Here is a 27,336-nt window from a genome sequence, read left to right as displayed (position 1 = left end):
AAACATCGCCTAGAGTTGCAAATATGCGAAATAATGTTTCATTAATTTTTTAAAGAATACAACGAAGTTATTCTCAGTATTTCTTTCTTTTTTATTAGACGTTTCTTCATTTTCTTTGAGCTTTCTTTCGAAGAAAGGGAGTAAGACTTTATTCGACAGCCCATGTGTCTCTCCTTATTGCCCTAGCTTAATAGTTTAACTCTCAATGGAAAGGATTCAAAATCGCACGGCAACTGCTTATGTCGGACAAACTCGAGAGAAGTAGTGTTAGCAGTACCTTGGTAACAAATTGATTGATCATTTTGTTTTGAAATTCAACTGCTAATTGTGAAATTGTCTTAAAAATCAGGTGATATTGCAGATGGACAACAATGATACATGAAAGTAGAACACACAACACACACACACACACACACACACACACACACACACACATGTAGAAATTATAAGCCACAAATCTGAAAACAGAAAATCAATACAACCCGTGAATGGCAAATGTAATATCAAGATACAGTTTTGAGAGCTTTTGCGTGATATTCGAAAACTAGGACAGAATTACTTTTGGTAGCCCAGTGTACGTTCTAAAAAAAGAAATGACTTATATCTCATTTGAAAAGATTTACCACATTCCTTAAAACGAGAAAACACCAACACGTACACTGCAGCCTTGAGAATCTAGCCCTCCACCAAAAGAAACAAAACTACAAAGAAAACGAAAACAAAAGTGAAGTTTGTTGGCAGCTGGCAACACGGAGGTACGAACAAGTGATGTAATTTTCTAAGCTCCGTAGTTGACATGCGAGACCAGTAAATACGGCGAATTGCGCATGTAGTTTAACTAATTTGGGGAAAACAATTTGAAAACTAAGGAGCCAAAAGTTTCCTCGGCAAATCCCCGACTTTTATCTTTTAGTTAGGTATTTCTTGGAGAAGAGAAACTTGAAATTGGTCGAATTTAGTTTTTCTTCAGTTTTAAGTCAAATTGGGACCTTTAGATTTGTGCGAGTGTGTAGCTTGATACTCCACTGGCAATCCCGTCCATACTCACAGACAACTGGATGCCTTCGATGAAACTTGTTCGGACTTACATGTATTTCTCAATTTTCTCTTCTTCCCACGAAAATGAATCTAGATTTTCATTATTATTTCTCTCCCTCTATTTAATTTGACCTAATGTTAATCGAATTTCAAAAGTATGCTCTTGCAATTTACCCCCAAACGGTTAGACTTACAACATTTCACAATTACTTAAATCTTATTTAGGAAATTCTCGGCAAAGTTTAATTATTTCGTCATTATCCGTGTCTTAGTTAAAAACACAAATCGGCTTGGAATCTGCTTGTGATCCTAAAACAATTCAAATTATCGACCCATTTCAGATACTTTGATGAACTTTGATAAATAAAATCATTTACAAAAGATTGGATAACATCTTCTTGCAGATGAATATGATATACAGATGGGATCTATGTAAAAGAACGATATGTTGTGAGTCCAGATATGATTGTTGTAAATCGTTGGTACCATCATAGTTATATGAGTACATTTGGTGTAAACTTTGTTATACACTACATATTTTGAGAAAGAAATGGGTACAGCATATTTAGGAGTAAATTTTCTCTCCCCAAATCATAATTTTGTTGAAAATATCTAAGGTAAGATGCGTAGTAACATAGTTTGAAAGTTAAATATTGGGCAGCATTTCACCATTAATAGCAACAATTTCCTTGCTAATAGCTATTTTCATTAAAAGTTCCTTTATCTAAATAACTGCTCTCGAATTCAAGCAGAACTAATATATTTTAACAGTATCATTAGTACCTGTTCGCATAAAGTAATATCTTTTAAGTATTACATATTACTGCTTTCACAAAAGTACAATCTAAAGACAAAAATCTGTAGTATTCGCAAAAATTTTTAAGTATGCATTAAATAAATTATAATATGCATAATATAAACATAATTTAGTTTATTGTATATTTTCTTGACTATAGTTGTACTGTTTTCTTTCAGGTGAAGTGCCATACTTTGTACTTCTTTACAACGGTGGAAGCTTAGTGTGCGGCGCCAGCCTAATCAGAGAAGACATAGTGGTAACAGCTGCCCATTGTGTTAACGCTGACGGATCATATCAAGTTAGCATTGAAATTTCTTTTTTATAATGCATTTCGTTTTATAAGTCATACGTAAAATTAGATATTGTTAATTAGCTATTCTAAAACATATTTAAAGATTGGAAGTATTTTCGAGATTTCTACGGTAGATTATTTAAAGTTAAAGTTTTAAAAAATATTTCAAAATCAGACCTGAATCATTAAATATTACTTTTGTTGGAAATTCGATGACGGCTAGTGCGGAAAAGATGTCATTAGTGCCACTGACCTTACTAATTTTTTTGATTTTTTTGGACAACCCCTTACTCTGAACCAACGGACTTTTTAAGTGGTTAAAGTTTAAAGTTTTTTTAAAGTGTTTGGTTAGGCAACACGCACAACTCAGATGACAGAAAAGCTACTTGTGGTCGCTTTTAGAGTTACCTGATGGTTATATTATAATTATTTTATTAAAAGAAATTTGTAGCAATGCCCGTAAATAATTTTAAAATGTTTACGAGTCTATGAGTCTAAGTATAGCCATATTAGCTCAGTTGTTGGAATTAATGTCCAGGTTTTGTTTGGAATACCACGTTAACGATGATTATAGGCATAGCCCTTGATATAACACGATTCTCTTTGTGCGACCCTTCGCTTATTTTTCTCTGTATGCAAAATAACTCAGAACTCACCACGCGGAGGTGGTTGCACATCGAGACATACGTTGACATTTGACCTTAGGTCGCGTAGTTCTTCTTGGTCTCGAAGCGGGGCATTCTTGTTCTAGACTTCAGTTTCGCTCTAACGTAGATATCTCTTGCGTTCTGGAAGCACGTTTTGACACTACCTCGGACACCAGCTTCACTATGCGTTCCACAGTTTGACTATGGCAAGGGAATGTTGTTGTTAGAGTTGCTGAAGTTCGGATGTTTTCTTCAAGCTGCTGATCCGTTATATTTCGTGTGATTGGCAGCTCTGTTAGACATTTAGTCCAATTAATCATGTCGTAGTAATTCAGCTGTAAAGTTTAATTTCGGAACAATTAAGTTACGTGGGCGGCTTGATCTTAGAGTCTAATGCCTAATCACATTAGTTTATGGACTTGCTTCAACACTTCCAGCGTCCTTCCTGGTTGTCTGCCCCTTAAAGCCGCTCACTTTACGGGAAAACATCTTTGAAAGAGATTTGCTTGTTTGGACATCAATGTTGCCAATGCTCATTTTCCGTGATGTTCTCTGGTCCAAAAGAAACTTGAATTCTCGTTTTGAAATCTTGCGGGCCCTCTCACAGTTGCAATCTTCGGCGGTTTTATATTTGCAAAACGCAATATAAAAAGGGGACTTTTCCGCGTGTGCAACAAAACCTGCTCGAAGTGTTGTTTCTTGTCCTTGTCGACTGAAATGCTTTTCCTTGGTGCAACACATATTATAAAATGTTTTCAGCATGTCAAAAACTTTCTTTTTTGAAACCACAGGTATGCTTATTTTACGCCAAATATATGCAACTTCTCGCCCAACTAGTTTACAAATATGAGTCACTGGTAATGTAGTTACTTTCGTCACCACTTAAACCACTTCGAAACCAATGATAATGTCGCATAACATCAGCGTACGTGGGTAACTGCACTTCACTCATTTCACTTGGAGTGCCAAATAAGCCTCGTTTCACACTTTCCCGTGTTGGTCTGCTATTAGGCTTTTTCTTCATCTTGCTTTCCCTTGCTCCCGAACTTGAAAGCAAAGTATACAAAATGTTTCTGAATCGTATCGCAGTAAGAAGACTGTAACTTTAGGTACAATACACAAACTTTCTGTCTTAACAGAAACAGCGAGCTAAAACAGTTAAAGCTTATGCTGCAATAAACTGGCCTGTAGGATTGGTTGGCTGAAGTACGCAATATTTATACCACCGCCGAACTTCGAGCGAGAATATTTTAGAAACGTCGGCGTAGGTTCTGGAGCCAACGAGGCGAGCGGAAGGTGCGCGGATCTTCTGAACGGAGACGGACGTTGCGACGACGCTCGAAGAACGTGGCCAAAATAAGCAACCACGATGTTGTAGAGCCTGGCGCTAAATGGCATTTGCTGTCGCTGTACATAACAAGCGATGAGTAGCCAAAAACAAATCATGTTATATCAAGAGCTATGACTATGATCATTGTTAACGTGGCATTCCATACAAAATCTGGACATAGTTCCAACAACTGAGCTAATATGGCTGTACTTAGACTCATAAACATTTTAAAATTATTTACTAGCATTGCCACAAGTTTCTTTTAATAAAACAATTGTATTATAGCCATCAGATAACTTTAAAAACGGCCACAAGTAGCTTTTCTGCCATTGGTGTTGAGCGTGTTGCGTAACCAAACACTTAAAAAAACTTTAAGTCCACTGGGGTAGGGTAATCGGTTGTCCAAAATAAATAAATAAATAAATAAATAAATAAATAAAAATAAAAAAATTCAGTAAGGTCGGTGCCACTAATGACACCTTTTCCGCCCTAGCCGTCATTGAATTTCCAACAAAACTGCAAAACGCTCCACCCTATTAAATATATATTACTGACAATGTGAATATGATAGGATTTGTTGTGCATATCTATAATATTTGAGGTCTTTTGTGGCAAAGTGATTACTACATGTGTCTTTGGAGTCGGAGATTAGGGTTCGATTCTCAGGAGGTGCTTTGTGATTTGTGTCTGAAGTAAACGCTAAACGCAAAATGTAATCTATAGTATTTATATATCTACTTAGCTGTCTATAAATATTTTAGTTGTGTCCTTATTCTTCGACTTCCGAGTTGTTTAGAGTTTCTTGTTCGAGAATGGTTTCATATCAGACCAACTTAAGCAGCGCGGAAAATATCTGAATTAAATAATATTAAATTCTACTCTAAGCTACCTCAAGTTTTGAATACGTTTGCATACTGCATACAAGATGCAATAGAATCTTGTAATTAGGGAATGGCTACAGGGTGTGACATCAAATCTTTAATAAGTATAACGGAGGTAGGATCGTATGAAATGGTATTTATCTTCGTCATTGACTACTATGTTGAATTCTGTCAACTTAGATATTGGTTTCAACGTCATAATAGAAAGCGGGAACGTGACATATTTTGCAGTTGCTGTTCATTTAAAACACAAGCCTGATGTTATTTCTTACTCATCTATAATCGTCTAAAAGTCATTATCTTCATATCATTTGCTTATTGCAATTATTATCCAAACTAATTCAAACTAATTATCCAAACAAAATACTCTTTCCTGATATTTTATAATCTGAAGACAGTTAAATTTTAGTTGCTTAGGGTAGGATTTAATATTATGGAATTCAGATAATTTTACTCATTGCTTACTTTGGCCTGATATAGAACAATTTTAAAGGGTAAGACTTAATGAGCACTGAATTATATAAATAAGGATCACTAAAATATATATACAATTAACATTTCGGACTTCTAGTAGCATGAAATTACTGTATTTTAGTTCTTTAATAATGATAGAAAATACTGTAAAAGCGTTAATGAATTTCGGTAAATAAGTTATGTTTTTAAGGAATTTTACAAACGGATCTGTTCTCGTACAAAAAATATGAAAAGCAGTTTTCTGTAGAGTGATTCTATTATTGGAAATTAAGGGGAGAGTTTTATTTTTCGTCTCATTGAGAATTTTGCAAAATTCTTCTTGCTAATTTAATTGAATCAAAAAAGGATCTAAAGCACTGAAGGATCGTGCGCTAACCATATGGTCACGAGGTATCTAAATTATGACGTGTGACCACTATAGTAAAGACGTCATTAGGAAATCGAATTATTTGGGTTTCAAAGAGTAGGGAAATTCTGTTAAATATTTTATGTCCCTTTAAGACATATGTCCCTTGATGACGACCACATTATGCTGATTGAATAGACGAATTGTAAGATTTCGTCTCCTCCGATGTTATTACCTAAGCTTACAAGATACTTTTGCTTCATGTTTTATGATGAAAAGCATTTAAATTTTAGGTTGCTAAGGGTAAGATTTAATATTATTGAATTCAGCTAATTTTACTCGTTGCTTACTTTGGTCTGTTATAGAACCATTTTAGAGGTAATAATCAGTGAAGTATATAAATAAGAATCACGATGTCATAAAGCTTGGCAATTTAAAATGTTTTATCCCTAATGCAGTTCTGAGCTTCAATTTATATATTTACCCTATCACACACAAAGAGTGCAAACATGTATTAAATTTGAGAGAAGTAGTGTGCTGTTAAGATAGCAGAAATTCCTCTAGTAGAGTAACTTGCAACCTTTGATGTGCAAATCAGTTCGGATATCCTTTTTTTTAATAATAAGCCAGATTGATAATGTCGAAACGGCATTAAGCATGTAATGAATGATTGGATAGGTGTATTGGACGTGGACGAAACTCGAATTGCAGTATCATGTGTATGTAAAGATAAGTATATGTATTTTTAGTTTTGTCGAAAGTTGAGAGAAAATACTTCCTGGCGTCTGGCGTTCACAATGGTGAAAGATTAATGATTTTTTTCTTTAAATCAAGATATCTATCTATTCTATCCATTCTATTCTATCTATTCTATCCAGACCCGCAACCAGACACAGAAGTTTAGGGGTGCAAGAATAAGAAATGGGGGACCAAGTCATTAAAAATTCTTTTACAAATATCTAAATTTGATTTTAGTATTAATAATAGCATTTTGTATTGAGGTCTGGAGGGGCCATGAAAAGGTTAGGGGGGGCAGGCCACCCCTGGCCCCTCTAGTTGCGGGCCTCTATATCAGAAGACTTATGACCACATGTATAATTGGTAATTTTGTATCTCTTATGCAATGGATTTGAACTGCCGAGTTAACAAGAGCACATTCTTATAATAAGTAATTGTACTCGTATCAAGTAGATCAAATAAAATTTGGGTTTTAACATTTAATCTCACTCTGTACTACATCCTTCTCGTTTCATTATTTTAGCAATACATTTATCGCTTGGAGGGAAAGTGTCGTAACTGAAAAGTGGGATTTTTTAAAGGAAGGACTCTGAAGTTCTATATTTCATGAAGAAATAATATTTATTCTGTGGTCGCAACCAATAATTCAATTATGATTTTTGCTTTTAATTGTGATAGCGAATGATATTCTCCTCATACGATTTACATTAAACTTGAAGTCCAAAATTATTTCAGAAACGAATAGAAGTTACGGAGTTCAGTTTCGGAGTTACACAACTTGGCATCCAAACGGTCCACATAAAAGGACAGAGTATAACTTAATACAACGCTGTTGCCATTACGTACACCATTACTTTAAGCGATGCTATGTGTTAATATTCTCTACATGTCTTTAGTGGAATAAGATTACTTCCTGTTTATCTTGGAGTGAACAGAAATAAAGAATAATAAGAAGTATATGAACTAATACCAGGAATACTGTTTTTCACTTTTTGAGTTCAACGATTTTGAAGCCAGAGTATGATGAACCATATCTCCAGCACTATATTGGTACTCTTCTTGAGCAAATGAGACATGCGATTAAATCGATGTCTCTAGTTGAGTGAAATATGTAATCTAAATAAAAGTCATTTTCAACTGTACATAAAAATTGGTGTGTAAATATTTATGTAATTGTAAATGTTTATATGATCTATAGGTTGTGGCTGGAGCAATTCATGATGTTACCCAAGGTTATCCGGAAGAAGGCCAAATACGAGATGTTCCGAATTCTCAAGTCATAGTCCATGAATTATATACGATTACGAATGCAACACTTTTTGGGTAAGAAAACTTACTATTTTTATTCCTACTGCCCAATATACATTTGGAACGTGAATAAGTAATAGTCTTCATTTGAATTGATCCGATACTCTGTGGCCTCGAGTAGCGCAGTCACTAACGCTCTAGCCTTCGATGTGAGTGGTCCTGGGTTCGATTTTCGGTGGGGCACAATGTCGAAAAAGTGCTCAAACCTTTTTCAGGCTAGCCGTCCTGAATTAGGTTTTCCTAGGTTTTCCTCATTCTCACCAGACAAATGTCGGTGTGTTACCTACCTTATAGGCCCCAGGCCAATTCCTTCCTTCTCCAATATTTCCTTCTTTCCATCTCCCTTGATAGTGTGCTTGCCGAGGGACGTCATCTCAGAAACATGACGGGGTAGCATGGTCATTTGTGCAGAAAGCCCAGAATTATAAATCCTTAATCCTATATTTTCTCTTTCTTTCTAACATCTACCTGTTTTCAGTAATGAAACATTTTTTCATAATTTCTAAGGATATCTCTCGTGTCATATTGGTAACATCTACATCTAACAAGGAAAGCTATCCAACTCCTCGATGAGTATCCCACTGAAATTTGGACAAGTGGAAGGACATATTGAAAGATAGAAATATGCTTACTCGTACGATTCGCAACGTCCGTAAACAGGAAGGAGAATGATCTTCTCCATGGCCCCTGAAAGTTATGTACCTTGGTCACACGTGCCAGAATGTGATACATTAGAACTTGTTTTCTCACAAAGACAAATATTGCTAAATCAAGATGACAACAGTCGGTGGTAATCTGGATCTCTACTACGTTATTCATGGTAATCGATATCAAATGGAACACGATACGCGATCGTAAGTTCCAAACGAACACGTTTACCCGGTGGAGAAAAGGGAAACGTTTCAAGCACAATGGCTTTCTATTATTATTATTATTATTATTATTATTACTAGTAGTAGTAGTAGTAGTAGTATTAGTGGTAGTAGTAGTAGTAGTAGTAGTAGTAGTAGTAGTGGTAGTAGTAGTAGTAGTAGTTGTATGATTATAATTAGTATGAGCAGTATGAACAGATAATAACAATGAGATGAAGACAGTAAATGTATCGTTGAGCCTGTTAAGTAACAAAGTACTTCGGCCCATCTCGAGTGTCCTCTAGCACTGCTATAAAGGTTTTAAAATTCACAAACAACAATACCCCAGCCGGGATTTGAAGTTGGGACCCTTGAGTCGCCGGCTTTATGCCTCAACCTACCCGAACATGAGGTCCGCAGAAAGAAGAAATATTATAGGACAGGGTTTCTCAAACTGGGGGCGCAAAGATAAACAAAAGAGATGAATATAATTAGAATCTAATACCGGAAAATATTTTCAAATATTATTTTAAATTTTGTTCTGATAGACAATGTATACATACTATCAAGAACAACCAAATATTGATCTACTAAAAATTTTCAACAGAGTTGGTTTAAAATCAGTTTAAATGAAAGATATACGATATGAAACTAATGAGAACTGCATATTGAAATACCAGAAGAATGTAAATGCTCTATATTTTTTATCATATAACCCAAAATTAAACGAGTAATGAAGTTTCAAAATTTTCAAACTTCCTCCATTTTGAAACAGTAGGACGGATCGGATTCGATATTTGTAATATGAATGAACTGACCAAATTTGGTTTTAATTCATTCGCTTTTAGGAAAGTTACTATATACTATATGATCTATATACAAGAAATGAATTCTAGTATTATAGAAGTAGATGTATATAGTAACATCTCTGCAATAGGTATATTAAATATTCCACATAAGCTTATTACAAGCCATAAATTATAAGGGAGTCTCTGGCAAGGGGTGGCAATACGGGGCTGGTGATCGAAATTAAATTGAGAACCAGTTGTGTAGGATTATTATTATTATTATGGTCGAAGTGAGAGGGGTAGTACTGTAATTCGCTGCGAAGTACAGTAATTTCTACAGGAAATACTCTCCATTTGAAGTTATCAAGTTCCGGGCTTCTTAAGGCTACGAGGTTTATGGGTGGTAGGGCATGTACCTGGTAGCTGGCGTCCATGTACGGCAGTAACTATTGCTGGAAGTAGGGTGATACAGCGTGTCCTGTTCGACCGCTAAGGGTCCGACAAATGTGAGTATGGGTCCCCTATTGTATTCACCTGGTGCGTAGCCCCCTCCTCGTTCATCTCCGGAACCGGAGGCGCGATCGTTAAACAGATTGCATATTTGGAAGTTTGATCGGAGAGAGCTGACAACGAATATAATTCTTCCCGATTGGTCTCTTCCGGTTAGATTTCGAGAGATCACGTCCGATCGGAAGTGGAAAATCGGGATTAAAATCTATTCGTTGTTGTCTCCGTCCAGTCAGGATTTTATATAAAAAATCAATTTTCTGATCTCACTTCCGGTTCCGGAGATTAACAGGGCATACAAGTTGACCATTTCCGGTTGGAAGTGACCACTAGAGCGTTGGGTCAAAGTATATATCCTCCTTCTCCTTATAGCCCGGGGACCCAGAATATATGAATCCGGCTGCCCTGCGACCACTTCTGGTTCGAGATTTCTAACCGGAAATGAGATCAATCTGCATTTATTCGTGCTCATAATGGCCTGACAACTCCGAATATATTATTTCGGCAGCTCTTCAGCCTCTTTTTGCTGCTCAGAAATCATTTCCGACGATATCCAACGAAGTTGTAGATAGATCTTCAGGCGGGAAACCTAATGTCGCCCACTAGCTTGTTATTATTTATTTTATTATTATCATTTCTTTGTCATCTTTTTTGTCTTATTGCCGACCTCATGTTCGTGTTGATTGAAGCGGCGAGCCAGAGACTCAAGGGTCCCGACGTCGAATCCCGGCTGGGGTATGGTTGTTTGTGAATTTTGAAACTTTTATAGCAGTGCTACAGGAGACTCAAGACGGGCCGAAGTACTTTGCTACTTAAAAGGCTCAACAATACATTTGTTGTCTTCTTCTCATTATTATTATTTTTACTCATCATACTGCTCATGTTAATAATACTAACTATACTACTACTACTACTACTACTACTACTACTACTACTACTACTACTACTACTACTACTACTAATAATAATAATAATAATAATAATAATAATAGAAAGCCATTTTTGCCAAGTGTTTGAAGCGGTCCCTTTTCTCCAACGGTTAAACATGTGCGTTTGAAACTTACGATCGCCTATCGTGTTCCATTTGATATCGATTAGCATCAATGACGTGCTACGCAGATCCCAATCACCACCGACTGTTGTCATCTTGAGTTAGCAATATTTGTCTTCGTGAGGGTACCAAAATCACTACATATATACGAATACACAGGATAAGTGAGAATTAACTCACTATTGAAAACTGTTTATAACTATATTAATATTTAACCACTATTCACAAAACAAAAGAGCAATTTTTGACAATAGTAGCACTGCTGTTTATTGCTAGAATTGTACATAAGCACCACCGTTATCCGCCAGTTTTCGTAAAGGCTTGGATATCTGCAATAGACATCGGCAAATACTTAAGCGGTAAGTTAACAAGAACTTGGTGAGTTTTATCCTCCAATTAACGAAGAATTTTTGGTCTGGTGCAATAAGTTCCTGTTTCGCCTATTTCTAGAGGAAGAAGTCGTACGGCGTTAGAGCAGAACTTTAGAACAGAACTCCTTGCTGGCTATTCAAGGAGGCAAAGACGTTCTGAGAACCTCATTTCAAGTCACGTACGAACTGAATGTACGAGATGATTCGGGTCCTATCTCTCATATAGGTTAGATTGTGATTGTGCAACATGGATAGAATAACTTGAACAAAATTTGCAAGCATAGTGAGACATCATTCTACATTCATTGTGTCGCGAATGACGTATGGACTCACAACTTTCGAGAGGTCATGCTGCATCACACCATGATGTTTTCGCAAAGTTTTTTTTATCAGTAACCGCTCTTGGATCCTTTCCTGCAAATAATAACAATTGTGCCAGTTAAGAACCCCCTAACTTAAAACATGGCTTCATCTGATGACAGAATATTACCAAAAGATGGGACCAATTTTCATACGAAGCAAGTATAATCTGCCCATACTCTAACCGACTACCACCGTATTGCGGTGACAACTCCTGGTAATAATGTAATTTCCATGGCCGAATATTCAACTCTTTCTTCAGATCAGTTCGAAGAAACCTCATTACAAAACGAAAGGAAAGCAACCTCCAATTAGACAGCTCCTCATCCGTTGCCAATTACACCAAATTGATCTCAAGTGCTTGTGCATGAAACAATTTTAAGGTCTCAAAAATTAATTTTCAGGCGATCTAACGATATCGATTGATGCCAAAATGATCGATTAATAGCCAAATATTCTCAATCATTAGTGCATTGTTCTTCCACGTTTGTACACGCAAAATTCTTGTTTGTACACATAGGAAAGTGAGAATTTGGCGAGTTTAGTTTAGTGCCAGTCCTCACCACGTTGACTATCAGCCAAATAGTCTCACTTGTTAATGTATCCTTTGTACACTCAGAATATGTGTTTTTATTCAAAAATAAAATCTTTGAATCAACAGATATGGCTGCCCAACGTTGGTTGCATACTTATGATTTTGGTCTGACTGAGACTAATATGTTATTTCTTCATGTTGTTTCGAAATATTTTGGTCGAAACGACGAAAGTTATTTTCGATACTCAAGCTTCACTACACTCAATTTTCATTCTTCCATTCACATTAGCGGGTTGACAGCTTATTTTAGGTATTGCTAGAAGAGATTAACGCTTTATATACGGAAGACACGTAATATCTGGAATTGCTTAAAACTCTCCTGTAGTTTTGTTCGAGCGAATTCCATTTTTAGCGGGTTAGCACAAAAATTATAATAAGTAATCTTACATAAATATAATCATCCATAGCGAAAGAAACAACTTTACTACTGTTAAGTGTTGAAATGTAGTGTCATACATTGTAGTGTGCCTTAAGCTAGAAAAAAAATAATCCAATGAGTGGTGTCGTATCTAAAGCATATAAATACTAACACAGTGATATGTACAAAAGAATTCTACTCAAAATACATAATTTTCTTACTTATGAGTATTAGCAACCGCGTTAGAACATTACCGTTGCATTAATCAGAGAAACAAATGGAATTTGTAATACTGGTTCACATTTGTATCTTCTAACCACTAACTAGATTACAATTGTCCTTATTAGCTGAAATGCCCATTCTTTGCATTGGAAAGATATCTCTCTGCAAAATCTTTGAACTCACTTTCCCCTCTAGAATATACTTTTCAGGGAATGTGTAATTAGGAAAACCCATTTTAGATAGCCCGATAAAACTCACTTGAACCATGTCGTCAGAAAGAAAATTAATTCTTTCTTCATGAGATGCTGAATTTTTGACACATTTTGAGCTCACCAAACCCTTTATGGCTTTCTAGTTAATCAATGTGATATGATAAAGAAATTCCATATGCTAGACGCTATGTTAAAATTGATATCATAACAGTTTTCTGTGATGCGATCAGAAACATAACACAATAGCCCCTATCTCCCTAAAATATTAATTATAGAAAGTGTTGAGTCTCGTGTCCATCTGTTTGTACTGAAGAGTTTATATACCGTATTTGGTACTACTAACTTCAGGCCTCCCGGGCAGAATGGACTTACCCGACCTGGCTCGTGGCGTCCTGCAGTGTTGTGCAGTGGCTTCCTGGAAACGGAGTTGTATTTCCACGCGGACGACAATAACGCACAAAGCAGGACCATTGTTTTGGGTGTTGAGTTAAATTTGTTTCCAAGTGTGTGGGTTTCTCTCTGTGACCAAAATGCCGCCCAAACTAAGCCGGTTTTGGGAAGGGTATGTTGCGGCTCCTTATGACGCCCACTTTAGTACTTCTGTCATTACAAAACAGTGCAAGAAGAACGGTAGCAACATCAGTTTAAGTGGAATGAAAAATGTTATTCAAAAGTACAAGGGCAACGAAGCTCCACCATTTGGATCACCGACGAATTTGCCTAGGAAGCGGGAATGCGCCAAGGCCACCTCCACCATGCAGAGGAAACTTCGTAAAATGCCAATGCAAGAAAATCCGCCAACACAAAGGTGTATGGCTAATCATCTTGACGTGTCTTTGGGGACTGTGACCGAGATGTTACACCATCAACTCAAGCTGGAAAAAGTAATGAAAGCTCGCGGACATCTTCTGACGGATGCAAACCAAAAGGAACGAAAGTGTATCGCCCGGAAGCTGTACAAACGGCATCTGACAAAACAAAGGTGGATGTACGTGGTAACGCTCGATGAAGCATGGATTTACCTTTTGCAACTGCGGCAAACCGAGAGCCATCATGTACTGAGAGAAAAGCGCCAAGAACTTCAGAAGGTGGGTCCGTGTCTGTAAAGAATCCTTCCCGAAAGGGTTCATGGTAGTTACCGAGGTAACCTGACGATTCATAGGGTGGCGAAGAACTGCAAAACAAATTCGCAGTATTTTCAAGAGCAGATCATGCGGCCGATCTACGAGCATGAGATTCCAACAATGTACGGAAATGACGTCAATCTGGTGCGCATTTACATGGACAAGGCCTCATCACATACCTCACGATCGTCCCTCGCATTCTACAGGGAGATGGAGGAGGCAAGTAGTATAGAGGTGATGCCTTTCAATGAGGTACCTGTTAAATCTCCAGATGCAAGTCGTATGGACTATTGTGGATTTGGACTGCTGAAGCAGGCTTTGGGAAAATGGAGTGTGACAACTGTGGAAAGACTTTGGAAAGCTGTGAAAAGGGAATGGGACAAGATTATCCTCCCAGTTTTACAGAGAAGCCTACTACCAGTGGCGAAGGGTGGTAAGAGGCCCTGAGGCCCGGCCTACCCATTTACTTTCAGAAATTATTATTTATAATTAATTCATTTCCTTGTCACAGAATGTATGATAATTTTCTGTTGAAAAATATTTTATTGTTCGATAAAGAAATCGTGGTTAGCACCACTGCTGGGAGGCTCACCGTGCAGTGTCTCAGGCGGCAGTAGAACTACCGCCAAGCTTCTCAGAAAATTCCGCGAGAGAATGTGTTGGTAATAACCTGCGAAAGAGACCGGCCTCAGCGTTTATCGACTTTCGTTTCTACATAAAGCGTTTCTCTCGAAACCTTCGATTTCTATTCGATATGTCAAACAAATAAAAAGCAAGTAAACGTGGGCCCCATTCCGTACCAACTTTGCATAATTTTGCGGATTCTAACGCAACGCAATATAACAAAATGAACATAATATAATTTCTATTAAAGAATCCTCTATGTCTTTTGAAAATTAATGTGTTATTAAGGAAAGAAGACCAACGCCTCTGTTGAAAATAGAACAAACAGAGGGCAAGAGAGTTCTGCATGTATCGGTACAAAAAAAAAATATTTGGAGTTGTTAACATATAAAGAGCAGTGTATGAAAAAAAAGTATGATTCTGTTTTTAAAGGAGAATCAAGTGACATACAAAATGACAACTGAAAGCCTGTCGTGTGTTTTGAATAACATAATTAAAACGAAATTTTACAAGCAGAGTTTGCTTTAGTAAGTAGACGAAACAGCAGTGAAGCGCAGATAATGTGATAGTCCATCTTCCCCACCCGATCATACTCAATTGAAGCAATTAAATTGCATTACAGCAAATTAAGATCAGCTATGAGTCACATACGTGAATTTCGTTATAAAACTGAGATCTGGATCGAATAAGTGCTGTCGATGGTCTATAATTCCGTTAAATTCATGTGAATTTGTTTTCTTGTGTTTCTGTAGTAAAATATTTAGGCCTTATGCAGAGTCGTTTTGACATATGATGAGCGTCATACTAAAGGCCTGACTACTGCGGGAAAACATATTAATCGAACTCTTTAGTATGGCACTAATAACGTGTCAGAGCGACTCTGCATAAGGCGATTTATATCTATCGATAAACTGTTTCATATTTTGTAAAAGAAGATATACTTCAAATATGTCACGCTTAGCTACAAAGGAGTCATGCTAACATTGACTGCGTTCAGAAGAAACTGTGGATTATTTGTAAATATTAGTTCGTTGCAGTTGGGTGGTAAGGAAAAGCAAAGCCCTCTCCTACGAAATTTTGGATATACTTGAAGTTCAGATGGAAACAAATTTTCCTGATTTATTTCCTTTAGAATCTGTAGAACTACTTGACTGTGAACAGTTTTCAGTGATTTGCTTAGGAAGAAATTAGAGAATCTTCTTAAACTGTATCCCACTTTCAACGGTAATCAGCTGCGAAATGAACTGACAATCATCTTTCACGACGAAAATCAGTATCTTAGACCTATTAATTTACTTCAATGCATCTCATGAAATGGTCTGCAAGAAGTGTACCTAGAATCAGGCCCGTATCCAGGGGGGTCTAGGGGGCCTGGCCTCCCTAAATTTTTCACGGCAGGCTTGCGAATGAACTATGATATGATGATGAACTATAATGTAGATGGATCGCCCCCCTTTCCCCTACATTTTTGGGCTGGCTACCGGCCTGCCTAGAATGTCTTCGCTTGTTACATGTGAGATTAAGTGTTTCAGTTACTCCAACACCATGTGAAACAAGAATACGGGTGCCCTGAAGAAAATTTTAAAATTCCGAAGGAGTATAATGAGTAAGTACAGACTTGTGCGTAAGCTTAAATCGCTACAGAAATGAACTCTGAGGGATATTAGGCAAGAAGAAAGTAATAGACATATTTGATGAGAAGAAAAACGGGAAGATCTATATTGTATAAAGATAATATAGGTAATGCAGGTATTATTATTATTATTATTATTATTATTATTATTATTATTATTAATATTATAATTATTATTATTATTATAACATTGGTCCTACCCTCTTGAAACTATCACCATTCGCCACTGCCTACTACAGTAGAAATTACGCTGCCAGGCTATTGTTAGGAACCAAGGGAAACACATCGAGCACTTACGAACCTGACGCCATGGATTCCTCTAAATTTTTAGGTAAGTCGAACTTGACCAAATGTAAACTGAACAACCTCTGTAAAAGATTTGTGCATTGGAAAGGTGGCCTACACCATGCTGACCAAATACCTTTTATTCCTCAGTTCTTCCTATTATTCCTAGAGTAACAATTGTATATTTATCAGTATTTATGGGTTATTTGTCTTTTCGTAAGGGGAGCAATAGTTTCATGACTGACGTTCACACTAAACATACAGGCAACCGTTCATTTTGTATGTATGTATTTCATAGCATGTAAGGTTTTTTTATGCCAATATCAAGGAATACTTCTATAGAGTTTATCAACAAGAACTAATGCCTTTAAGATCGTGCTCCAGCGATATCGTCTGGGTTACCGACATTAAGTTAAAAAGATATTAGCAGTAGTCTAGGGCAGATTAGCACGTGAAGGTACAAAAATAGAGCATCATTTATAAACTTCTCAAAGTTACCATCAAAAGGACACTTAAGTTTCATACAACTTTCGTACATTGTACAAAATCTGTGGTAAATATAATTACCTCAAAGAACACTTCACTTTTAATTTCGTAGGGAAATTGAAATAATTCGGTCAGCTAGAGTGAATTAACGCCTTTCGTTGTTAAATCAGTTGTTTAGTTGAAATTATCGCTTTCGATCAATCGAACATAGCAATCACAATATTTTCATCGAGGATTGATATGCATTATGATGGTTTAAGTTTCATTTCACAATTGTCAAATAGTTAACTGAAATATTTACCTCTTTAACATTTTAATGCTTCTTGCCACAATCGTCACTTAGACTTATTGCAAAAAAAGATATTCGATCCGAGGAATTTTGTCTAGAAATAATGTCTCGTTTTTCATATGTGTTTCCCTCTTTGGATCATATTCTTGCGGATGTCTCAGGTTATACTTCTATGAGAACTAGGCGTGAATATTTCGTGAAATGAAAGAGAACTTTGGACTAAAAATCAGGAATTTACGTACTGCAGAATATTTGTCCAAAATTACTATATAATTCCACATACAGAATCCATTGAACCTACAGGCGTAAATTTAGACTTTGTTTTCAAACAGTGCTATTAACTGCAATGCCCAATAATAAAAGTATATCATTATCACGTATAATTGTGTTACTTTACAATGCAAATGGTTTTGTTCTTAAGTAGTAGTGAGAATAAAGTGGAAATATATGATGCACAATCATGCATCAAACTCATAACAAGTGTCAATCAAAGTAAGAGGCATCTATTTATCAAACAGGTCTACTGAAATACCTTTTTTGAAGTAGTGTCCCCGTGTACGTCAGAATGCTATGCACATCGGTTGAAGGGTATCTCAAGAAATTATGGAATACTAAACTCTGATAGGTTGTACTTGCAGAAAAGAAATAATGGGGAAAAAGAAACAAAAACGTTTATAAGGTCAAGAACATAGAAGAGACTGAAGACACGCAGAAATAGTGCAACACGACAGATTGGAAAATTTGATCAAATTGTGAATTACCACGTTTCCATAACCGTAAACATAGAAATAATGGTTAATTTCAACATGTGCTGTTGGATAATAATTTCGATGTATCTGATTACCCCATAAAAATGTTTGAGCGAAATAGACTATACCGGGAATACGAACGTTGTTTACAAATGACTACATGATTGTTACATTTTCCATTAAATCCTAATGGTTTTTCTTTCTAACAGCGACTCAAACGTTAATGTAATAAACTTTTAAAGAGGCGATACAAAAAGCGTTCTGCGTACTGTTAACAAAATGCGACGGCTCTTTGGTAGTGTCCTGAAATTCAATAGTATCTGCTCGGTTATTTTCTTAGTCCAAAATAACTAGTTACTACTGTAGAGTATGTGACCAGTTACATTCTGTGTTCTACATCCACGCAGTTCTGTGTCATAACATGTGCTAATTTGAAATGTGAAAATGTGCAATTTTAGCCTTTACTTACAATGTCATCTTTCTGACTCCTGAGCATCATCTAGTACAGTATTCAATAAGTGTAACGAGAATGGATATGAGGTGAAGGTCAGGTGTTGGTGTGGGTACATCAAACATACTACCAGCTCGTGGCTGTTCAGTTACGCCGTGAAGTTGCGTAAGGACAAAGTAAACATGGGACTTCCAAAGAGCGTCATAAGGACGTGTATGCTTTACAAGTTCAAATCGGGGTCAAACGCCACTCCAACGTGGAGGAAGATATCCAGACCTTTGGTGAGGGTGTCGTGACTTTGTGGACAGTGCTGCGGTGGTTTAACAAGTTTAATCATGGTGACTCGAATTCTTGAAGACACACCACGTGCCGAAAGACCAACACATGGACAAAATGAAAATCTTCAGACAGGAATTTAGGTGAAGAGCGGCCAGATACTTGAGAAACTGGACTACAATTAAGTATGAGTGGAGAAATCATTCGGCAGCACCTCTATCAACTTGGAAAGCACTAGAAGTTGGGTCAATGGATCCCACATGATTTGACTGTCGGCCAGAAGTCAACGCGAGCAGACACTTGTGTTTCTTTGCTGTCTCGTCAGAGGAAGGAACCATTTTTGGACAGAGTGTTGATATGTGATGAGAAGTAGGTCCTCTTTGCAGCTCCGCGGTGCTGTCATCATTGGTTTGCATTCCATGAATCTATACCAAAACAGGCAAAGAAAAAATGCTCCTGGTACCATGCATCGGAAATTGTTACCAGGTGGTCAGAGCATCAATGCAGCTTTGTACTGTCAGCACTTAAGCCGTATTCAAGAAAAAATTAAAACTCTGGATCCAGCACTCCTGAATCGCAAAGGGTCCTGTTACAGGACAACCTTGAGCTCCACGTGACTAGGACGACCCGGGACGCCATACTACGCCTTGAATTTGAAACACTATTACATCCGACACATCCCCGGATATTGTGCAGTCCGATTATCAGCTTTTCCTTTTTTGGACACACCTTAGAGAACGCCAGTTAAAATCCTTAGTAGAGGTGCAAAATGCACTTGATACCTTTTTCCTTCACGGAACGCCAATTTCTCCCGCGATGGAATCCATGGCCTTGCAGAACATTGGCAGAAGGACGACGATGATGATGGTTACTCTTCTTGGTCGTCCAAGTACGTGTTAAGGGGACATATGGATGTTTGAAGCTAGTTGATGAATAAGCGACAGAAGTTTTTTGGTTACCTTTATATTTATGGCTCCTTTATAGCTGTGAGTCCAGCATTGATGGCATATTTTCTCATCATTAGTGCAACTGGGTGCTGCACTGATATAAATCTACCTCCTAAAACTGTTTCTGTCGAAATTTAATTCCACGAGATCAAAACATGTATTGCCAGTTAAAGAGTTTCCGTTCTGAAATTAATCAGAAAAGTTTTATATTAATCTTAATATTATTTACACATATGTTAAAAGTAAAATATGTATAAATGTTTATAATGTAACGTTATTTCTTTTGTTACATATATTTTGCCCACAGTTCAAATAAGTCAACACGATTCAGTATTTTTATTTATACACTTAATCGCAAAAACTAACAATTGCATACCTTGGAAATTAGGCTCGTCAAATATATAGAACAATAGACTTTTATCCTCAAAATTTATGAATATAATCCTTATGTTGTCATAGCAACACGAAACAAACATTTATCTATAGTCATAGCCACTAGCATTTCATGAACATACATCTATATCAACCTATATATTCTACATTTCATTCTTCTTCTTCTTTATAACATATTGTGCACTTTCAAGCACCGTTACCCAAAACAGCTATAATTAAAAATGGAAGTAATTTATAGATTCGATATACAATCTCGTTGTATATTAAATTAACAGCTCTTGAAGAGAAAAAAACATATCCAGTATTAATGCAGGGGATATTGTGCATGGTATAAACAGGTGATCATGTATCGTGATGTATATTCTTCCCATTATGGATAGGTAGGAAGAGTTATATTATCGCATGAAGACTCCATTTCCTTACTTAACTCCAATACTAGTGAAATGTCAAATTTAAGATATTCATAGGCCTTGATTTCTAAAACTTTTCTTTTAGAAATCAAGGCCTATGTATACATTTAGAATTAATGCGTTTAGAAAACTGGCTGGGCGAATTGTTGTTTGAAATATGTTAATAGCTAACAAACTTTCTCAATTTGATTTAAACGAATTAGAAGATGAAATGAGTTTGTATTGATTTATCTGTTCCTTTCGTAATCAAATAAAGATAAATGTCATAAAATAAATTATTTTGAGTGATTAATCTCACAATAAAAAATCACTCAAAATAGTTGTGTCTGATCTTCAAATATAATAATTGCTCATTATTTTTATGAATCAATTTAAGTGAAATATTATCTAGTCAGGCGTTTTGTAAATGGAATTGAAGACATAATTTTATTGATCTAATCCGATGAAAACAACAATTCAGGAAAACTAAAATACTTTGTAAACTAATATTATTCATATATTATTCATCACAGTGTTTATTTTACAAATACAAATGTGTTTTATATTATTATTATTATTATCTTTTTTAAATATATTTCTGAGTACACAGAACACACTTTCATTTTAAAATTGTAATATAACTCAACTTACATATTTCCAATATTCTATACATTCCTTGGCAAATGTTATTACTTCTATATATATACAAACATGACTAAGACGTGTGCGAAAATAATTTATTTATGTTAATACATTTCTTCTTTCAGGGAAATCACAGGAATTTCTTTAAATGATATAGCTCTGTTGAAAGTCTCAGAACCTTTCATTCTTAATGATCAAGTGAAACTTATAAATTTACCAACAGGAGATGAATTTGATCTTCCACGTAAGTCTCACTGTTTCTTAGGTATCTCATGCGAATTATAATCTTAGAATTTATCAAAAAGTGGTGGAAGCTCATTTAAAAACACTCTAACGGTATGAACAAAACAACAGTAGAATTCAATTCACAAATCACGTCTTGCATTAAGAGAAAAGAAAATTATTATGATAAAAAGTCGTGTTTTAACATGGTGCCCATGTAACACCCTGAATATATTAAATGTGTTGTTCACTATATTTAAGCAATCATCCAAATATCATGTGTCCATAATGCCTACAAAACAAACTGTTCTTTCAAGTGTTAAATAGATGACAAATATCATCCTAGGTAATTGCCTCTTATTGTTGCTTGTTTTTTCTAACTAGATGCAACAGATCACAAGTTGTTGGTCAGGGTTAAAGTTATTTTCTTGTTGGTTAGAAATTCGAAAAAAAGTATATAATTAATTACTTTTAAGGGTAGACTCAATGAACAACATTGAAAAATGTTTGTGGTTCTTTACTAATGTTTATACTATAAATTCAGTTACTACCACATGAAGCACTTCTCAATCACACCATACGATGTATTTGGTACATAACGAAATAAATAATATTCCAGACTCACATAAAGAGTTAAAAAATACTGTTTAGGAAACTCTCAAGTTCATGTAAGGAAAATATAATTGTCAATGTACCTTTATAGAGATAATTAAAGATTGTGTGAAATTTGGCTAATGATATAAACACCTGATCAGTATTAAAATTAAAGTTTCCTCACGGCTAGGTTGATATCTTACGCAGGAGACGCGAGTTTGATTCCCAAAAATGAAAAATGAAATTTGTAAGTTTTAGGCCAGCCGGTTGGGCTAAAGGAGACGGTAATGATGAGAAATGAGGGAAATGGTGGAATGAAAAAAGTGGGATGAAACGGGAAAACCCCGAGAAAACCCACGAGCATGGTATTTGTCCGCACAAAGTCCACACGGTGCGAGCTGGGATCGATCCAGGGACCCCAAGCACCGGATGTGAACGTTCTACCACTGAACCACCGCACTCCCCGTGTTCGGTTCCCAGAGAGCGTCATTTTCGTCAGATTTCACGTTAATATGTAAGTCAACTTCTCATATAACCTTGCTCTTAAACGGAAAGATAAACTCAAATCTAGTCCACTCACAAGCAAGGGGCGCGATATCGAGACTCGAATTGCGCAATAAGACTTACATATACTGAAAGAGCATCAGGTAGTTAGTAAGTTACCAAATTATTAGCTGCAGTCCACCAGTAGGGAAAAAGTTATGGGACTGTAAAGTTCAGAGCCTGGCGTACGAAAACCACACAAAACCTAGCATTTGGCTTGTTCCTCTTTGTATTGACAAGAGATAATGAACTCTAATGTATTCCCATCAAAGAACATGATGTTTGACATAAGAAAATCTGTATGAGAAGAATTGTCAGTGTTGGCATCCATAGAAATTGCAGTGTTGCCCGGGGGGCCGCGGTGGGTCAGTGGTACAGCATTCACCTCTGGTGCTTTTGGTTCCGGGTTCGATTCCAGCCCCCGCCAAGTGAACTTTGTGGTGGACAAACACCGTGTGCGTGGGTTTTCTCGGGGTTCTCCCGTTTTCTATTACTTTCTTCATCCCACCATTTCATTCATTACTCATGATCACCGTCTCCTTTAGCCTAACCGGCATAAACGTGGGACGTAAAACTCAAAGATTTCATTTCATTTTTTACAGTGTTGCCCGAATAAGAATACAGCGAAAAGCTTGGTTTGCAGCGAATGAAAGAGTGAACACAACGGTGTTTTGTGACATCATGGGGAAATTCTGACGCGAATGTATGTCCTGATGTCCGAAGGGAACGGCAAATTTCCCCACAATAAGCCCCCGGATCCGCTAAACATCAGATCCTTTGCCGGAAGGACAGCGAATATGTCGAAAGCGCAGCTGTCGGAGTTTTATAACAAAGTGTTCTGGGATAGCATTCCCAACAACAGGGAGAACATCTATCTCTTGCTGGACTCGTGGACCCCAAACAAAGACGGCGAGCTTTCCGATAAATTTGTTCCTGCAAATATTACATTCAGGAAGCAATTGATCCCGGCTGGATATACAGGACTGGTGCAGCCCTTCGACGTGTAGTTTTTCTGTCCTTACAAGAGCTTTGTCAAGTTCGTCACTGACACAATTGTCTTGTCGCAGGAAACGAACATCTGGCACCGTGACAATTTCCTGCGTCTTTAGTCGTTCACGCTGTACCAATTCAGACCTCCCCTGTTCCGCAACATGATTCGCTTTTCTTTCTATAAAGCGGGATACCTGGACATCGCACCGGAAGCATTCCAGACACCAATTCAGTTCTGTTTTGACTCCCTTACCACAGAAATATGTTATCGCTGTGCGTCGCTCGCTATCGTCCGATGTGCATATTGTACTAACTGTTTTTGTTTGGATCACTCGATACTTTCTACTCTTCATATTATGTGGCTTAACACTATCATTTACATAGCTATCTCCCCTTTCTAAACAAATGCCATTTGCTATTGTACACACAAACAGGTTATTCCTTCTGTTTGCCATAGTTTCTAATGTTCACTTTGAAGCCCCATAATTTTGCCCTACTGGCGAACTGCAGCTAATAACGTGGTCACTTCATGCTTCATGCTCTTTCAGAATATACATTATAACCCGTATTGTGCAACTCAAGTCCCAATCACGTACTATTTGCTTGCAAGCTTTTCGAGGTATTCTTATTTTGGCAACACTGTAATTTCTATGGATGGCAACACTGACAATTCTTCTCATACAGATTTTCTTATGTCAAACATCATGTTCTTTAATGGGAATACGTTAGAGTTCATTATCTCTTGTCAATACAAAGAGGAACAAGCCACATGCAAAGTTGTGTGTGGTTTTCGTACGTCAGGCTCTGAACTTTACAGTCCCATAACTTTTTCCCTACTGGCGGACTGCGGCTAATAACTTGGTAACTTACTAACTACCTGATGTTCTTTCAGTATATGTAAGTCTTATTGCGCAATTCGAGTCTCGATATCGCGCCCCTTGCTTGTCAGTAAATCAATTCGTATATTTATCATATTTTATGTATTTTCTAATATACAATTAACATCAATGTTAGTAAATTGTGATAACAAAGTATGAATTATAGAATAATCGCATTTTAAACTGAAAATTGAGATCAAGTTATATACAGGTTTTGTGACTAAAACATTTTATAATTAATAATTATCCATAAAAGGCTCACTACTTTGATCATTGGTTTTATTCAAATTCCTAATATAAAAATTAACAATATCATATCCACTATACTCTGAACGTGAGGACACAATAGTTGGAACTGGGAGGAAAACTTAAATTCACTATTACCTTATCCTATACGTCTGTCCTCTTAACCCCAAATACTAGCACGTGACTCACCGTTTTAGGGAATTTTGATATGTTGTTGATCAAGGTAAAAGAGAAAAGTCGAATTACGGAGAAAGGAAAAGGTAAATCAGAAATTGGCTTTCCAAATTTTCTTTTTTTCTTGCTTCCAAAGTTGGATGTCTTTATTAAATTTGTTTAACACTCAGATATTTACAGTAAATAAATAATATTTGAGTTAGGGTTCTGTGAATGAAATATTAAGTGAGTTATTTGCAAACGCTACAACTGTCAACTAGAATGCTAGGCCAGTTTAATGATAATAATCACTACTTTTAATCAAAGACTTAGAACATCGATCAGGTAAGAATTAGAATCCGTCGCGAAAGAAGTTTGGAGTTTGTTATAAGAGGAAGTACTCAACCAAGGGTGGCACCGGCCAACATTCACGAAAATTCATCCTTACCAAGAAGTGACCAAATACGCTTAAGAGATGTCAGTCTGTGGTTGAGTTATCAGGGTTGATGAATGATTTCATACTGCTGTTCACAGAGAATTGACACTTTTGCTTGCAATACACCATGTCTGTTGACCATTGTTGTATGCTGGTGGTAAAGTTTGTGGTATATTACATTGTATAGTTTGTGGTATATTTTATGGAATTCAGCACTATAATGAACTACACTGACAATTTCATTTCACTCGAGAAAGAGTGATAGACCACTGCCACCATATATCAGCATGCAAATAACAACATATTCTGTGGATATTGAGATTGTTTATGAAACCAACCTGAAAGCTAGACTGAATTATAGCTAGACTATTTTGCTGATAATGTAAGATTGTCATAATATACCCATCTCTCATCTGGGATAAAAATCCGATTATAAAACATTCCCGGTTCTTCCTTAGCAAATACCCTCAGCTAATTGTACACCGGCGATTTTTGTTTTCCGGTGTCAACTCATGTGACAACCATGGGTCGAAAAATTTTCACTTTACCGTTTTGAAGCAGCTGTCTTCAATAAGGTATATCCCTCATTTGTCTCCAGTGGCGCAAAATTTTCCAAGGGCACGCTTCCAGGTGTTCCTAACCAGCTCATTCAAACACACTGTTAGATGGTGCTCACGGGCTCATTGTGCAATGTTGTGGCACCTGAACACAATTTGACAAATGACTGACTAATTCGCCATTCTTACCTATTAATGTGTTTTGCGGCTTGTGTGCAGAATATTCTAACTTTCAGATAGTGGAGAAAGGTTTTTCGCAATTTTGTACTTTTCACGGTGCACTTTCGTACATTATCAGCGAAGCATTGCATTCAACCTAGTTTCAATCTTGTGACTTTCGGCATGTGACCTTAGTACATTCCTGTGTTATGTTGCTTAGTTGAATTTCTTATCACATATCAAATTAAACATTTAACTCACACGAACTTATTGATAGAAGATTGTATATATATATATATATATATATTGGTTGTTATTGAACTAGACCGACACACTGAAACAGGTGATTCCTCACATCAAAAAAAGGAAAACTGTTCATATAGAGTCACGGTCAAAAGTGCATGGTTTCAGAGATAGGACTCTCCAAAACTGTGGGAAAATGAACTTTGGGGGCGAATATCACCAAAACTATTACCAATTGAGCTGAGGCGGCATGTTATTGTCTTAGACTTCGTATCTGCTCTATCCAAAAATGCATGATCCTTAATCGTCTAATGGCGGCGCAAAGGAGTCCCGCACAGAGTGTTAGGGGTCCCGGATATTCCGTTAGGACAGATGGTTCCGATTCATGAGAGATTGAACGACGTTCCAGCACTAAAAATTATTTGAAAGACCATCAATACACTGAGAAAAAACTTGTAGGTGGCGTACTTAAAAGGAGGTTAGATGCGTAATTCCTGTAGTTTTTGGACTTAACGTACAGCAGACGTATAACTGAAAACGCATGTTTTATAATATTTTCCGGATAAGTGTTCCAGCTATACATACTTTCCGTATGAAACAACATAGGCAGTCAGGATCTTCCATACAAAGGGACGTATATAACATATAGCTGATAAATGTTACATAACTATATGCATGTGATATACGGAAAACTGTTACATGTGAGACATCCTTCAACGGCATGATGTAACATCTAAGGTCACTGGGTATGTAGCATATGGATAACATACGCCCCATACTGATTTCCGTAATAATCAAGAGGATTCCGTATATTTGTAGAATGTACCGCTGCTCGGAGAACGGCTTTTTCTCAGTGTAT

At 36.7% G+C, this 27,336-nt stretch overlaps 1 protein-coding gene across 1 annotated transcript in view; it reads left to right on the top strand.

The window, feature by feature from the left end:
- The window catches only part of LOC145661734 (chymotrypsin-1-like), a 46,988-nt gene that overhangs the window by 5,679 nt on the left and 13,973 nt on the right, over window positions 1–27,336 (top strand). Inside the window, exons 4-6 of the mRNA XM_081727068.1 lie at window positions 2,014–2,135; window positions 7,744–7,868; window positions 21,582–21,700. Of these exons, the coding sequence (XP_081583194.1) occupies window positions 2,014–2,135; window positions 7,744–7,868; window positions 21,582–21,700 (366 nt within the window). The remainder of the gene's footprint in view (window positions 1–2,013; window positions 2,136–7,743; window positions 7,869–21,581; window positions 21,701–27,336) is intronic.

This window comes from Thermobia domestica, chromosome 10 (genome assembly GCF_964235325.1).
Source record: "Thermobia domestica chromosome 10, izTheDome1.hap1.1, whole genome shotgun sequence".
In the NCBI taxonomy this organism is placed as follows: Eukaryota; Metazoa; Arthropoda; class Insecta; order Zygentoma; family Lepismatidae; genus Thermobia; species Thermobia domestica.
The sequence above is the reverse complement of the archived record's forward strand: the minus strand, read 5'-3'. Positions and strand labels throughout refer to the sequence as shown.